Source organism: Schistocerca piceifrons, chromosome X (genome assembly GCF_021461385.2).
Source record: "Schistocerca piceifrons isolate TAMUIC-IGC-003096 chromosome X, iqSchPice1.1, whole genome shotgun sequence".
In the NCBI taxonomy this organism is placed as follows: domain Eukaryota; kingdom Metazoa; phylum Arthropoda; class Insecta; order Orthoptera; family Acrididae; genus Schistocerca; species Schistocerca piceifrons.
The window spans coordinates 231,684,229-231,701,566 of NC_060149.1; the positions used below are offsets into that span (position 1 = coordinate 231,684,229).

The following is a 17,338-nucleotide window of genomic DNA, read 5'->3' on the forward strand; positions in this document are numbered from 1 at the left end:
TTTTTCATTGGTATAAAGCTTGTTCATTTCGGATTTGTAATTGAATAAATACGAAGTTTTCAAAATGGGTCCATCACTTAGAATAATCCTGTAGTTGCTCTACCACTTCGTATGGGACAGTCAGGATGGAATTCCCAAAACTGACCTGATTCTCCTCTCGACCCAGTTCGGTCGATTTTACCGTATTAATAGGGCGCTAAATTGCGTGCAACGTATGTTGACATAGCGTGGTGCATTAAGAACCGACTCTGTTATTCTTACTGGAGCTCCGAGCACCACTGACATGACAAAGAGTGGTGTTATTTTTTCCATCTGAATTTGGAAACGTGAATGTGGTTTTCAGTGGCTTACCGACGACGCTGAGGTGAACGAAGAGGCTGCGCACTGGCTGCGTGCTGAGCTGGCACTCGTAGATGCCGGCGTCGCGCCGCTGCGCCCAGCGGATGTGCAGCGACCACTCGCGCCGCGCCGCATCGTGGCTCGCCTCGAAGCGCTGATCGCTCGTGTACGTGTAGCCACCCACCGTCAGGATGTGGATGTCCCGATGTCGCACCCATGACACCTGCACACCACGAAACGTGTAAACTCGCTACACTACAGCTGCGTATCAAAGCATGAATGTTTCAGAGAATAATCTACACTCCTGGAAATGGAAAAAAGAACACATTGACACCGGTGTGTCAGACCCACCATACTTGCTCCGGACACTGCGAGAGGGCTGTACAAGCAATGATCACACGCACGGCACAGCGGACACACCAGGAACCGCGGTGTTGGCCGTCGAATGGCGCTAGCTGCGCAGCATCTGTGCACCGCCGCCGTCAGTGTCAGCCAGTTTGCCGTGGCATACGGAGCTCCATCGCAGTCTTTAATACTGGTAGCATGCCGCGACAGCGTGGACGTGAACCGTATGTGCAGTTGACGGACTTTGAGCGAGGGCGTATAGTGGGCATGCGGGAGGCCGGGTGGACGTACCGCCGAATTGCTCAACACGTGGGGCGTGAGGTCTCCACAGTACATCGATGTTGTCGCCAGTGGTCGGCGGAAGGTGCACGTGCCCGTCGACCTGGGACCGGACCGCAGCGACGCACGGATGCACGCCAAGACCGTAGGATCCTACGCAGTGCCGTAGGGGACCGCACCGCCACTTCCCAGCAAATTAGGGACACTGTTGCTCCTGGGGTATCGGCGAGGACCATTCGCAACCGTCTCCATGAAGCTGGGCTACGGTCCCGCACACCGTTAGGCCGTCTTCCGCTCACGCCCCAACATCGTGCAGCCCGCCTCCAGTGGTGTCGCGACAGGCGTGAATGGAGGGACGAATGGAGACGTGTCGTCTTCAGCGATGAGAGTCGCTTCTGCCTTGGTGCCAATGATGGTCGTATGCGTGTTTGGCGCCGTGCAGGTGAGCGCCACAATCAGGACTGCATACGACCGAGGCACACAGGGCCAACACCCGGCATCATGGTGTGGGGAGCGATCTCCTACACTGGCCGTACACCACTGGTGATCGTCGAGGGGACACTGAATAGTGCACGGTACATCCAAACCGTCATCGAACCCATCGTTCTACCATTCCTAGACCGGCAAGGGAACTTGCTGTTCCAACAGGACAATGCACGTCCGCATGTATCCCGTGCCACCCAACGTGCTCTAGAAGGTGTAAGTCAACTACCCTGGCCAGCAAGATCTCCGGATCTGTCCCCCATTGAGCATGTTTGGGACTGGATGAAGCGTCGTCTCACGCGGTCTGCACGTCCAGCACGAACGCTGGTCCAACTGAGGCGCCAGGTGGAAATGGCATGGCAAGCCGTTCCACAGGACTACATCCAGCATCTCTACGATCGTCTCCATGGGAGAATAGCAGCCTGCATTGCTGCGAAAGGTGGATATACACTGTACTAGTGCCGACATTGTGCATGCTCTGTTGCCTGTGTCTATGTGCCTGTGGTTCTGTCAGTGTGATCATGTGATGTATCTGACCCCAGGAATGTGTCAATAAAGTTTCCCCTTCCTGGGACAATGAATTCATGGTGTTCTTATTTCAATTTCCAGGAGTGTATTTCTCGTCTGCGAAGAAGGCGATAATGATGAGTTCAGATGAATAACAGAGAAGTTCTGACAGTACACAGGAGAAGGAAAACGATGATGAAGAACAAGGAAGAAAGATTAAGGTTTAACGTCCCGTCGACGACGAGATCATTAGAGAAAGAACACAAGCACGAACTGGACGTGGGCGCCAAAAAATAACGGCAGTGTTTGTTTCAAAGGAACCATTTGGAATCTGCCTTGTGAGGTTTGGTCCACCTCCGCAGCTGAGTTGTCAGTGTCGCTGACTTCCATGTGTAGGACCTGGGTTCAGTTCCCAGTACTGCCAGGAATTTTTTATCGGTGGGAAGATTCAAATGTGGTCCAGTCAGCCCTCTGATGCCAGTTGAGGACCTGCTTGGATGAGGACCAGCGGTCCCAAGATCTGCAAAACCGACGAAGGCCAGGAGACTGGTGTGCTGACCCTACGATCCTCCATATTCAATCCAAATAACGACACTGCTGAGGATGAGTTGGCGGTCGGTCGATCGACCCTGGCTGGCCTGTCTGTGGCCAGAGCGGCGGAGCTTTGCGTCTAGGAGATTTGGGGAAACGAGGAGGAGGAGGAATAGAAGAAATACAGTAAGGTTAGCATTAACTTTCGACAACATTTAAGTTACTAGGCACAGAGCACGAGTACTATCTCAGTCGGAGAATGTAGGGAGAAGGCGCCGTCTCAGCAGTCACCTACAGTGCTTCAGGGTAATCTACAAGTGTATGATGTGCAGCAGAATAAACAGGAAGGCTATTCCAGCTTCGAAATATCGACAAAAACAGAAAAAGGAATATAAGTGTAGACATATTGTCGTCGCCGTGGATGGCAGCTTCGACATTAAAATAATGAACACGAAACTATCCAGTAGGTACTAAAATGGTTTATGATTGAAACACACACAATACTGGTGTAATATTCTCCAATGTATTGTAGAATATTACACCAGCGTTGTGTGTGTTTCATTCATAATGTATAAAATATTCTACGAAGAAGCAACGGAACAGTCGATCAATACTAATATAGCCATCAGACAAAGCTGCATGTGAAAAGTGCGGTGGCAGGGTGAGGCGTAGAGAGTAGGTGGTAGATATTAGAATTTCCAGTTGGCCGCCGTGTACCGTTTGAAGAACAATTTTACAAGAAGAAGTACAACCTTAAAACAGCTCATCTAGAATAATACGAAAACAAATGAACTTAATATTTGAAATAAATTTCGCTTGTAGAGTAAGTAAAACAGGCTCGTAACGAGATATTTTTCACAAAAACAGGTTTCATAGATCTAAAGGTGACCAAAGCGACTCGCTCTTTATATCTTCTCGAAGCTCTGACAGTAATAAATAATCAGTTACAAACAGAAATGACGCAATCTGAATACGCAAGATGATGTATGATTACTGACAACAATCTCGAAAGTTTCTAATTGCACGCATACGTTGTCTCAACTATTTTGCAAACTCGAATAGCTGTGGGAGAGGAAAGAGGGGGAGGGGGGACTTTCCGCGAGTAAATAATTCTGACCCATGTAAACACGGATACGGAAGTGTGTCTTTTATGACTAATCTCCTCATTAATCTTCAAAATTCACAGACGACACTTAAATCGCAAATAAAGATGGCTGACGATGGTTCCACTATCCTCCGAAACAAGTTCACTGTGTTAACCAAGGTGTTCAGAAACGGAATAGGACAAATTTAGTTTGTGAACAGAACATGTGTTACTCGTGTTTGTATAATTCATTCGTCTTTGGGTAAAAGAAATGAGACTGTATGATTCTGTTACAGGGAATAGTGACAACTATATTTGAGGGAAAAGGTACAAGCTTTTTTTTGAATACTCCTACCAGGAAGGTGTTCAAAAATGGCTCTGAGCACTATGGGACGTACCTTCTGAGGTCATCAGTCACCCAGAACTTAGAACTACTTAAACCTAACTGACCTAAGGACATCACACACATCCATGCCCGATGCAGGATTCGAACCTGCGACCGTAGCGGTAGCGCGGTTCCAGACTGTAGCGCCTAGAACCGCTCGGCCACTCCGGCCGGCCCAAGAAGGTGTTTTTCTTTTTTCCATTTGGGGTTAATATGTACAAACATAAATTATTTTAAGGCAGAAAGATATAAATATTAATTTTAATTTTAATTATAATGTTGAAAATATTTAAGAAAGATATAAATGTCCCCTGATCGGTTGTGTAAATTAGTCTTATACACCTCTGCACGGAGAAGAACGAATCTATGATCGAATGGGGAACGTATTTTAAGAATTTGACGTACAGTCCAGTAACATACCTCTTCAAGATACAGTTTTATTTGTATGACAATTATTACGCATCTTTTCTATTGTGATCAATAACACTGTTGCCAGCGGCCAAGCTAAAGTCGTACTCTACCGATGTAATTAAAATACGTAATACAGAATCAGTGGTAAGGCACTGTTGAAAATAAAATACCGCTTAAAGTCTCACACATTCACAGTTGATCACTCAACGCCTGACGAATTCAAATAAATTTTTACACTAATTTTCTGCCAATTATATTTTAGAAATATGTATAGTAAAACAAAGCCAGGAAGCGCGATGTCCGTTTGGTTGACCATTTACGAAAAATGTTTATAACAGTCAACTCAGAAAATATTCTAAACTCACTCTTCAGCGTTGAGAGGTAATTTAAGACACTGTAGTAACCTCAAAATTTACAACACATTTCGTCTCTTCACTTGCTAAAATAGTGCTTGGCTCAATAACTACTGTGGCAGCTACTGCTACAACATAGAGAAAATTATTTAGTAATGGCATACTGTAAGTATACGGCCTTAGACACTTCGCATAGATTGAGCGACTCGCAGGAAGATTCGAAGCGCCTCAGAACTGTGTCCTATTTCTAACCGATTTAGAACGGCTTAGACTTCTCATTGTGGCCGAAAGGAGGCATGTTTCCGTTGGGTCGTTAGTTTTCACTTTATCGCCTCTCACTTTCCGCTAATCCTTCCGCCGAGTCATGGTTCAGAGAGTCACGAGGGAGATAACAGAATGAAAGTTTTAGTACTCTGTGAAACGATCTATATCCTTCTGGCCCATTTCGCTGAACCTTCTATACTTTTCTCTAATTTCGATAAACCTACATATTGTAAAAATGTATGTATGTATATATGTATGTAGTATGTATGTATATTTGTTTGCTTGCTCCACATCTCCTCTTCTATTTGAACCAAATTTGTTATACGTATCACTCATTGTCTGGAAAGAAGTGCTGTGGCGGTAAGAACCACCTCTCAAAGAGATGGAGGTGAAACAGAAGTGTAGCCCACGACGAGCAGATGCACAAACTTCATTCATCCAGTAGTTTAAATGAGAGCACTGAGTCAGATGCAACAAGCTTCACATATAAACCATAACAAAGCTTTTCCTCGCTGACACTGCCCACAAAATGGTGAAAGGAAAGAAGTTTACCGCTGAAGTTTTAATTTATTACATCTTTACTACTAACTCTTTTCGCGGTACACTTTGCAGACAATATTCATGTACGCAAATGAACGTGTCTGGAAAATTATGTCATTTTACGACACATAGCTCAGGAATAAGACGTCATAAACATTGAGGTGCGTGAAAACGAAATGGCACGGCGAAATTCGCTAGAGATGCAGCTGAATTATGTGTACAAATTGGTGTGAAATATGTTGAGTATAAGTAAAATATATGTGACGTTCGTACACGGGTAAAGCCGCGGATAAAAAGGTCTTCTTAAATACCTAGATAGATTTCAACCAAAAATGGTACACATGTTACTGCCTGGAAAGAAATAATGTGGGAGTAAGAACCACTAACCTGTTATTGGGGTTGGGGTGATGGACTGAGAAGGTTTATTTATATAAATGATATGCCCTCTAGTATTACAGGTGACTCTAAAATGTTTCTGTTTGCTGACGACGCTAGCTTAGTAGTAAAGGATTTTGTATGCAACATTGGTTCGGTTTCAAATAGTGCAGTTCATGACCCAAGTTCATGGTTCAAAAATGGTTCAAATGGCTCTGAGCACTATGGGACTCAACTTCTGAGGTCATTAGTCCCCTAGAACTTAGAACTAGTTAAACCTAACTAACTTAAGGACATCACACACATCCATGCCCGAGGCAGGATTCGAACCTGCGACAGTAGCGGTCTCGCGGTTCCAGACTGCAGCGCCTAGAACCGCACGGCCACTTCGGCCGGCCAAGTTCATGGCTTGTAGAAAATAAACTAACGCTAAATCACAGTAAGACTGGGTTTTTACAGTTTCTACCACACAATTCAACAAACCCTGACGTTTTAATTTCACTGAATGGGCATATGATTACTGAAACTGAACAGTTAAAATTTCATGGTTTTCAGATAGATGGTAAACTGTAGTGGAAAGCCCACGTTCAGGATCTTGTTCAAAGACTTAATGCTGCCATTTTTACTATTCTAACGGTATCTGAAGTGAGTAATCGTTCGACACGAATAATAGTCTACTTTGCTTATTTTCATTCGCTTATATCGTATGGCATTATATTATGGATTAACTCTTCCCATTCTAAAAGGATATTTTTGGCTCAGAAACGGGCGGTTCGGGCAATAAGTGGTGTATGTTCACGAACCTCTTGTCGACCATTGTTCACGAGTCTGGATATTTTGACATTGGCCTCTTCCTTACTGTCATTTCTAGTTAATAATATTAGCTTATTCCCAAGAATAAACCCAGTTAATACCCGACAGAAATCAAACCTGAATTTTGATCGGACTTCCTTAACTCTTGTGCAGAAAGGTGTGCAGTATAATGCTGCATCCATTTTCAATAAGCTACTACTACAATTCAAAAGTCTTAGCAGTAATCCACGCGCTTTCAAATCGAAACTGAAGAGTTTCCTCATGGGCCACTCCTATTTTGTCGAAGAGTTCCTTGAAAAATTAAGCTGAATCTTTTTGTATTGTTGATTGCGTTTACTGAAACTTATGGCTTGACTTTTTTCTGGTTCACAAACATTTTATTTTTATCTGTTATTACTTTTATGTAGTAATTTAGTGTACTGACGCGTTCCATGACCTTGGAGATTTGCTCCTCAATTTGGTCCTACGGAACTTGACGTGTAAATAAATAAATAAAAAGGAGGAGAGGGAGGGACAGAGAGAGCAGAAACAGGACGGAGAAGATGGGCAGAGAGAGAACGACAGGGAGAATGAGATGGAGAGACAGAGAGAGGAGAGATGGACCGAGATTGGGGGTGGAGGAGATGGACAGTGAGAGGGAGGATTATAAGATGGACAGAGAGAAGGGGAGGAGGAAATGGACAGAGGAGGCGAAGAGGATATGGACAGAGATAGAGGGAAGGACAACGATAGAGAGAGGGGGTAGGGGGAGATGGCCTAATAGAAGATTGAAATAAATACCCGTGTATACCTGGGCAACGTTGGGTACTCAGCTACTATCCCAGTATAAAGCTAAATAACGCATCATTCTCGTACCTCCGTAGGTGGAGAATGGAGTCCTCGATGTTGTTGACCTCTGCACTGGATACATATTCTGGATAGTCTCAATGTCTACTGAAAGAATCGTAGTTGATGAGCAACATCAATTCACGATCGTAGCTCAAATGCATGAATTCCCTTAAGATGGTGTGAAATCAGAGTACCAAATGTACCTTTTTTTAAGATAATGCACAGCATAGAAATCTTGTCATTTTATTACAAGTGCCCGAGGAAGAGGTTTCAGACACACCACCGCTCAGAATCGACACGAAAAGCCCTCATGGAGTGGCATAAAGGGGGACAAAGGAAAGACACCGTCCATTGGTGCGTTGGTTGCCACACACTTCGCGGTCGAAAACGGCAGTTCACCGTGTGATGAGGAACAGGATGACGTTCTTGGCAAACTTTGACACGGCTGATACCGTCTGGACGATTCATATTCGGCCGTTCTGTAAGGATAACTTATCACTGCAACTCTATTCAAGTAATCGTAGCACCTTGGCGTGAAGTGCAGCTGCAATTTTTGCTCTGGTGTACGGGGTGAAACTACTAGGGAATGCTCAAACCATTCGACGAAACGCGATCCGAAGCAGCAAAGGGGATTTATTCTCTTTCTTAGCACTCCTGTTTCACACCTTGGTGTTGCGAGTTCATCAGGGGGGGGGGGGGGGTGACGGGAGGAGGAGGGAGAGAGGTGTTGGGACATTGATACCTGTGAATAAAATTCTAAGGGGTCCCTCTTTGACTCCCCAATTTGGCATCTCCTTCGGTGCCACCCGTGCACCTTTGCCGAGAACCTTAAAAATATATACCTGTACATAGACAATCAGTGACAGATTCCTAGACGCCAAAGGGCAGGCAACAGCTTGACATACATAAGGTTCCGTATGCCTGCAAGCAGGCTATAGAGTAGCAGTGCAGTGCTACTCAGCTGAATGGTATCAAGGGGATGCCTACCTGCAAGTGCATAGGAATCCATTACGGTTTTTCTCTGTACAGGTACACTTTTAACGTGCTCAAGAAGGTTGTGCAGGTAACTCCCCCCGCCCCCTCTCGCCCCTCCCCCCTCCTTCCACTGCAATCACACGACAGTCGGGTGCTGAACAGGAGGGCTGAAAAAGCAGAAACATCTTTCGCTGCTTCGAATCATGTTCAAATTTCGCCGAATGGTTTTGAATGGTCCGTAGTGGTCCCACCCTGTACATCAAAAGAGAACTACTGATCGTGCTACACTTCAAAGAGGTGTGAGTACATTCAGTGGGGTTGCGGGCCTGTTATGTCCTTAGAGAAAGTTGAATCGTCCGAGGGACTGCCAGCAATGTTATAGGATGTCAAGAACGTCGTCCTGTTACTCATGGCACTGTGAAATGTCCGTTTAGACTGCGAGATGTTTGGAAATCAGTTTCATTTACGCCCTTTATGCCACTTCTTGATGCCTTTCCGTGTCTACTGTGTCTGTGTATCTGAAACATTTTCCTCGGCCATCCATAACAAAACCACACGATTTCGACACTAGCGTCGTGGTTCTGACCTCCATCGCATTGGCGTCAAAAGAAGTGGTGAAATGTGGGTAAAAAGGCGTGTGAAGGCGTTCCTTTCGTGTGATAAGTCCACGGAGGCGTTGGGCAGAATTTTGGTGAAATTTGGTGCCAATGTAACATCATTAACTCACTTCACACCTCACATGAACTTTCTGACGTCTCACTTTTTTGCGCGTGTATCGACACCTTGTTGTTTGAAGCGTCATCGAGCCCGAGAGTGACGTCGCAGAGCACCATGCTTTTGCATCATTACAGAGGAAGGTTTCTAGCACCTTTGAAACAAATTTCAAACTTCTGTGTGGCGAGGGGAGATAGTTACGAGGTTTAAGAAAGTGAACCTTAGTTGATTCCGCGGTGTACTTGATATTCTTAATGCGAGACAATCATCAGATATGATCGCAGGATGAATATTCATTCTGTAGCGGAGTGGTTGGTGATTGTAGTGCTCCTGGTAGATTAGAACTGTGAGCCGGATAGTGACTCGAACTGGGGACCTTAGGAGACGAGGTGCAAGAGGAAGTAAAGCTGCTGTAACTGGTGCTTGGATAGCTCACTGGTAGAGTACTTGCCTGCGAAAGGCAAAGGTCCCAGTCCCGTGTTCCTGCCTGGCACACCAATTCGATCAGGCAGGAAGTTTCAAACCAAGTTCTTAGCCTCATCGAAGATTTTGAACTTGGACATTTTAGCGCCATACGCAGCTCAACAGGATTGAAAGCATGAAAGTAGTAATAAAAATTAACACATGTACTCTTCTCGGTTCATTAAAGGAATACGGAACATTAAATAACGCTCATTAATGCATCCTATCAGATGTTGTGCTACTAACGATTGTGACAAAGTTGTAGTTATTACGGAAAACCATTCTGCTGCCCATAACAGCTAGAGGGATCGTGGGAAAGGGTGATAGGAGTAAGACTGAGTTAACGATTTCTACGGAAACCTCATTCCTTCTCAGACCTAGTGTCGTTTCAAATAGGGTGGTAGTCTTTTATAAAGGTTTAACCGCCAGGAGTACCACGCTATGGAGTATTGAATGTCTTCTGAAATCACACTGATCATGATTAGGAAGTTTCTTGGCTAATCGAGCACTTCAGCTGAGAGTTTACTATGCCTCAAATATCCTCCCACTCAGTCAATAGTGTTGAGTATGTAGGGCTGCCGCCTACACATTCCGGTCACCACGTTTATGTGTACGTCTTGCAGATCAGATACGGCCCCTGCCTCATCTAGGAGGTTGTTTGTAAACAGAAGAGGGAAGGTACAGCGTACAGTCAAGCCGCCAGCAGTCACGACAGCATCCTGGGGCGCCGGTCTCGCCACGACATAGCGTCGTTTGTGTGTGTGTGTGTGTGTGTGTGTGTGTGTATAAATTCAGTGATCTGGATAAGCTGAAGATCTGCAAACAACGTTGCCTGTATACCAACTGTTGTGGGCGTGTGATGTTATTTTGTTACAATTGAGCTGTGACGCTGTTAGGGAGAATTCGTTACTGCACTTTCCCCATAGTAGGCAATAAGCTCATCGGGCGACGGTTGTCTGGTTGGGAATGTTCTTTCTCAGACTTCGGAAATGGTATCGCGTGAGCTATCTTCCATGTGTCCGGGAAGTACTCCGATATAAGAAAGCTGTTAATAATCCTAGTAAACAGTAACAGAGGCATTCGTGGGAGACGTCTGAATTCAGCATCGCTGATATAGACCTGGCCAGGTGAACTGTTCTTAGTTTTGTGGACAACTTTCTCGAGTGGCGTCGTCAGGAGAGGGCGACCCTGCGTCAGTCGCCGTCGGAAGTCAGCGACTAATTGCAGCAGTCTGTTCTCCTCTTGCCAAAGCTGTTGGACAGGCCTTGCTGGTGGCTGTGGAGTCGACATCTGCCGGTCATAGACAATCGAATAAAGCTCCGGCTTCGCCAGTGGATCATACACAAGGCCGTCAGGACCGTGAATAGCACGTTTGGCAGACGTGGGTTGTCGGAGTCGTCGAAGGAGTTGCCATCCTTCCTTGGTATCGAGGAGATATTGTTCCATTTTGTCCTCCCAACAGCTCTGTATCCATTCTACCGCTCGTCGGCAGAGTTCTCATGAAAGGCGGATCGTATCGTGTCTGTCGGCCGGATTTCGACATCGCTTCCTGCGCCTCCTGCTCCTGTTCCCATGGATCTTAGGTTCTTTCAACAGTGGCGGAAACGGTTCGACGTTCGATTCTGGAAGGACTACCACTGTGGACGCCCGTTTACTAGCGGTCCGAATTTTATTGGTTAACATCTTAATAGTGCCGTCAGTGCGTTTCCTAAGAGTCCAAAGTCACGGTCGGGCGGACGTTATTGCTCAGGTAAAAACTGAACTGGTCCCACTTGACTGTTCTCCTTATGCGAGGTCGTGAAGGAAGTCCACGTTCAATGACGCCTACAAACGTCAGATGGGCTGAGGAAAGATCATTTATAGTGTGTTGCCGTAGTTTTGGTTGAAAATTCTTGTTGTTGTTGTTGTGGTCTTCAGTCCTGAGACTGGTTTGATGCAGCTCTCCATGCTACTCTATCCTGTGCAAGCTTCTTCATCTCCCAGTACCTACTGCAGCCTACATCCTTCTGACTCTGCTTAGTGTATTCATCTCTTGGTCTCCCTCTACGATTTTTACCTTCCAAGCTGCCTTCCAATACTAAATTGGTGATCCCTTGATGCCTCAGAACATGTCCTACCAACCGATCCCTTCTTCTAGCCAAGTTGTGCCACAAACTCCTCTTCTCCCCAATCCTATTCAATACCTCCTCACTAGTTACGTGATCTACCCACCTAATCTTCAACATTCTTCTGTAGCACCACATTTCGAAAGCTTCTATTCTCTTCTTGACTAAACTATTTAGCGTCCATGTTTCACTTCCATACATGGCTACACTCCATACAAATACTTTCAGAAACGACTTCCTGATACTTAAATCAATACTCGATGTTAACAAATTTCTCTTCTTCAGAAACGCTTTCCTTGCCATTGCCAGCCTACATTTTATATCCTCTCTACTTCGACCATCATCAGTTATTTTGCCCCCCAAAGAGCAAAACTCCTTTACTACTTTAAGTGTCTCATTTCATAATCTGATTCCCTCAGCATCACCCGACTTAATTCGACTACTTTCCATTATCCTCGTTTTGCTTTTGTTGATGTTCATCTTATACCCTCCTTACAAGACACTGTCCATTCCGTTCAACTGCTCTTCCAAGTCCTTTGCTGTCTCTGACAGAATTACGATGTCATCGGCGAACCTCAGAGTTCTTATTTCTTCTTCATGGATTTTAGTTCCTACTCCGAACTTTTCTTTTGTTTCCTTTACTGCTTGCTCAATATACAGATTGAATAGCATCGTGGAGAGGCTAAAACCCTGTCTCACTCCCTTCCCAACCACTGCTTCCCTTTCATGCCCCTCAACTCTTATAACTGCCATCTGTTTCCTGTACAAATTGTAAATAGCCTTTCGCTCCCTGTATTTTACCCCTGTCAGCTTCAGAATTTGAAAGACAATATTCCAGTCAACAGTATCAAAAGCTTTCTCTAAGTCTACAAATGCTAGAAACGTAAGTTTGCCTTTCCTTAATCTTTCTTCTAAGATAAGTCGTAGGGTCAGTATTGCCTCACGTGTTCCAGAATTTCTACGGAATCCAAACTGATATTCCCCGAGGTCGGCTTCTACCAGTTTTTCCATTCGTTTGTAAAGAATTCGCGTTAGTATTTTGCAGCTGTGACTTATTAAACTGATAGTTCGGTAATTTTCACATCTGTCAACACCTGTTTTCTTTGGGATTGGAATTATTATACTCTTCATGAAGTCTGAGGAAATGTCGCCAGTCTCATACATCTTGCTTACCAGATTGTAGAGTTTTGTCAGGACTGGCTCTTCCAAGGCTGTCAGTAGTTCTAATGTTGTCTACTCCCGGGGCCTTGTTTCGACTCAGGTCTTTCAGTGCTCTATTAAACTCTTCACGTAGTATCATATCCCCCATTTCATCTTCATCTACCTCCTCTTCCATTTCCATAATATTGTCCTCAAGTACATCGCCTTTGTATAGACACTCTATATACTCCTTCCACCTTTCTGCTTTCCCTTCTTTGCTTAGAACTGGGTTTCCATCTGAGCTCTTGATATTCATGCAAGTGGTTCTCTTTTCTCCAAAGGTCTCTTTAATTTTCCTGTAGGCAGTATCTATCTTACCCCTAGTGAGATAAGCCTCTACATCCTTACATTTGTCCTCTAGCCATCCCTGCTTAGCCATTTTGCACTTCCTGCCGATCTCATTTTTGAGACGTTTATATTCCTTTTTGCTTGCTTTACTTACTGCATTTTTGTATTTTCTCCTTTCATCAATTAAATTCAGTATCTCTTCTGTTACTCAAAGATTTCTACTAGCCCTCGTCTTTTTACCTACTTGATCCTCTGCTGCCTTCACTATTTCATTCCTCAAAGCTACCCATTCTTCTTCTACTGTATTTCTTTCCCCCATTCCTGTCAATTGTTCCCTTATGCTCTCCCTGAAACTCTGTACAACCTCTGGTTCTTTCAGCTTATCCAGGTCCCATCTCCTTAAATTTCCACCTTTTTGCAGTTTCTTCAGTTTTAATCTACAGTTCATAACCAATAGATTGTGGTCCGAGTCCACATCTGCCCCTGGAAATGTCTTACAATTTAAAATCTGGTTCCTAAATCTCTGCCTTACCATTATATAATCTATCTGATACCTGCTAGTATCTCCATGATTCTGCCACGTATACAGTCTTTTTTATGATTCTTGAACCAAGTGTTAGCTATGATTAAGTTATGCTCTTTGCAAAACTCTACCAGGCGGCTTCCTCTTTCATTTCTTAGCCCCAATCCATATTCACCTACTACGTTTCCTTCTCTTCCTTTTCCTACTGTCGAATTCCAGTCACCCATGACTATTAAATTTTCGTCTCCCTTGACTACCTGAATTATTTCTCTTATCTCATCATACATTTCATCAATTTCTTCATCATCTGCAGAGCTAGTTGGCATATAAACTTGTACTACTGTAGTAGGCGTGGGCGTCGTGTCTATCTCGGCCACAATAATGCGTTCACTATGCTGTTTGTATTAGCTTACCCGCACTCCTATTTTTTTATTCATTATTAAACCTGCTCCTGCATTACCCCTATTTGATTTTGTATTTATAACCATGTATTCACCTGACCAGAAGTCTTGTTCCTCCTGCCACCGAACTTCACTAATTCCCACTATATCTAACTTTAACCTATCCATTTCCCTTTTTAAATTTTCTAACCTACCTGCCCGATTAAGGGATCTGAAATTCCACGCTCCGATCCGTAGAACGCCAGTTTTCTTTCTCCTGATAATGACATCCTCTTGAGTAGTCTCCGCCCGGAGATCTGAATAGGGGACTATTTTGGGCCAGATCAGTTAATCATCCAGACTGTTGCCCCTGCAACTACTGAAAAGGCTGCTGCCCCTCTTCAGGAACCACACGTTTGTCTGGCCTCTCAACAGATACCCCTCCGTTGTGGTTGGACCTACGCTACGGCTATCTGTATCGTTGAGGCACGCAAGCCTCCCCACCAACAGCAAGGTCCATGGTTCATGGGGAGGGTTTGCTGATTCTTAACTACAGCGATATCTAATACATCGACCTTGTGTCATTTAGAAGAGGGTATTTTGATCGGCTGTGGTGGACCATAGAGAGCTGCATCCAACTCTAGTTCTATATCATACAGTATGCGAACCTGGGGATTGGTGGTCAGCGAATGCCAGGTCGTATGTGTGGCATTCAGATCGCCGCCGTGTAGTACCTCGTCGTAAGTATGGAATATTTGGCGGGGGTCATCCGGGATAAGATCCTTGTATGGAGGGAGATAATCCGCGACGAGAGTCACTTTCTCAACCGCTGTGTTGACTGTGACAGCTGTCTCTTCCAAAGACATCACTGGCGTTACGACTTCCACAGAGTGAGTAAAGGTGTTCTTGACGAAGACTACAGTGCTCCTTCCCCTGCGGCCCACTCTGTCCGCCTTATAACCTTGCACGTTACGAAATTTGAAAACGGAGGTGAGTGTCATGTTGCCTGTGGGTCATTTTAAAGCGGACGAACGCTTTACCAAGATCCTTCACTAGCGACAATACACTCTTAATTTTTTGTTACAGCGCTGTCAACAACTTCCCAATACCTGTGAGTGCTAGCATGACAGGTCCCTGAAGGAGGTAAACTCGTCGTGCGGTTGTTGCTGGTGATGTTCGGGGCTGGCAGCTCGTACGTAAGTCTGTCGTCGAGTCTGAGAAGTAATTCGTGGCAGATGTCGATGTTGCTGAGGTGGTTGTTGTTGTTGTTGTTGAGGCCGGTGCGGCGTATAAAGTGGCTGTGTACGGTCAGCAAATAAGGGGTACACGTCCTCGGACGTCGGCCTGACGACTGTTGAGCGCCGAGGAGGTTGTGCTCGGGCAACAGCTCATCGTTGGTAGGCTTGGAGCAGTTTTTGATACTTCGCGTAGTTCCTTTACGTGACAAGGTGCTGTTGTTCACAGTTCACCGCACCTGGTAGTGTGCATTCCTGAGAGTGATGGTAGCCTACACATCTCACGTAGTTCGGTGGGAGGCGGCGGTAATTCTCTGAGTGCTCAAAAAGCTAGCAGCACTTACACTGATGTAGTCCCTCTTGGTTTAATAGGCTTTGACTCAAACCCTGGTGTCACAGACACACTGAAGATTGTAGATAGGGTCGCTGTCCTTGTCTTTCGGCAGAATGATGACAAATGAGGTCGCAAGTACTTGGACAGGTTCTCTCGTTTTCTATACTGAGAAGCCGCGCGGGATTAGCCGAGCGGTCTAGGGCGCTGCAGTCATGGACTGTGCGGCTGGTCGCGGCGGCGGTTCGAGTCCTCCCTCGGGCATGGGTGTGTGTGTTTGTCCTTAGGATAATTTAGGTTAAGTAGTGTGTAAGCTTAGGGACTGATGACCTTAGCAGTTAAGTCCCATAAGTTTACACACACACCCTCTGTACTGAGACAGTGGCTGCAGGAAAACATTTTCCACGGATTTCCTTAGGCAATTCGTCTACCGGGACTTGCACTGGAAGAACTTTCAAAACGATTTTCAACCGTTTTTCTTCAGGGAGTTTATGTGTGAAAAAGTCAGGCTGAAGTTTTGGTAGAAAGCGATGACTTTCTGTCGGTGAGAGTAAGTTTCAAAGTGGTATTTAGACACGTTTCCTTGAGAAATGTGAGCTTACCACCTTCGTTCGGATGGGACCCTGGCTCCCCCTCATACCATAAGTTAGCCAATCTGTAACAGTGTCTAAACCAGACTATCTCGCCTATTTGTGCTTTTAGGGCCGAGTTCAATTCAGGGTGCTTTTCCGTGTAATAAGTTGGAACAGGTATACTTTCTTCAATGGTCTTGGGGCACCGGTCGCCGGGGGCTTCTGCTACGATGGTCGGATGTCCTGTTGATCTTCTTGTATGGTGTCATCCTGGGCCCTCGGTGGCATGAGGGGCTGGAAGCGATTGGATGAGCTGGCCGGAATGGCCGAGCGGTTCTAGGCGCTACAGTCTGGAACCGCGCGACCGCTACGGTCGCAGATTCGAATCATGCCTCGGGCATGGATGTGTGTGATGTCCTTAGGTTAGTTAGGTTTAAGTAGTTCTAAGTTCTAGGGGACTGATGACCAGAGCAGTTAAGTCCCATAGTGCTCAGAGCCATTTGAACCATTTTGAAGCGATTGGATATTTCTGGTGGCTCCACTCGCCGTTTAAATTGTATGGCTCCGAGCCAGATGTATGTTGGCCCTTATATTGCACCATAATGAAACCTTCTTCGTCGGTGGTTTTCTGCGCCAGTGCGTCACACGTGAAGTCAACGTCTTCATGTTACATATTTTCAGTCAGCCCACGTTTATCGTCGTCGTCGGGGATGGCATCGCCATCGAAGGGGCGTTCCTCTTCCTGGTGATGAGATGTTTCACGATGTGTCGTATGCTGAGTGGTTGGTAGTTGCTGGATAACGGTTTTGGTGAGCTGATCCGTTGCAGCAGCTCGAAAGTAATGAGCCGATTGGCTGTCAGTAGCGTCTCGATCATGTTCTTGTGGGACTTTGCCTTCTTGATCGGTGAGTAATGTGCAATCTTAAGCGGTTTAACAGCTCTCTCTTTGAACGCACTACCTGGCTTTGCTTTAGTAGTCCTGACCCGCACTGGGAAACGTGAAGTTACCACCTTCG

The 17,338-nt window shown here is 45.4% G+C and overlaps 1 protein-coding gene across 2 annotated transcripts in view; it reads right to left on the minus strand.

The window, feature by feature from the left end:
- LOC124721797 (protein turtle homolog B-like) overlaps positions 1-17,338 on the minus strand; it is a 406,195-nt gene that overhangs the window by 152,987 nt on the left and 235,870 nt on the right. For both annotated transcript variants that reach the window (XM_047246920.1, XM_047246919.1), the window contains exon 3: positions 352-562. In XM_047246920.1, coding sequence (XP_047102876.1) covers positions 352-562 — 211 coding nt within the window. The remainder of the gene's footprint in view (positions 1-351; positions 563-17,338) is intronic.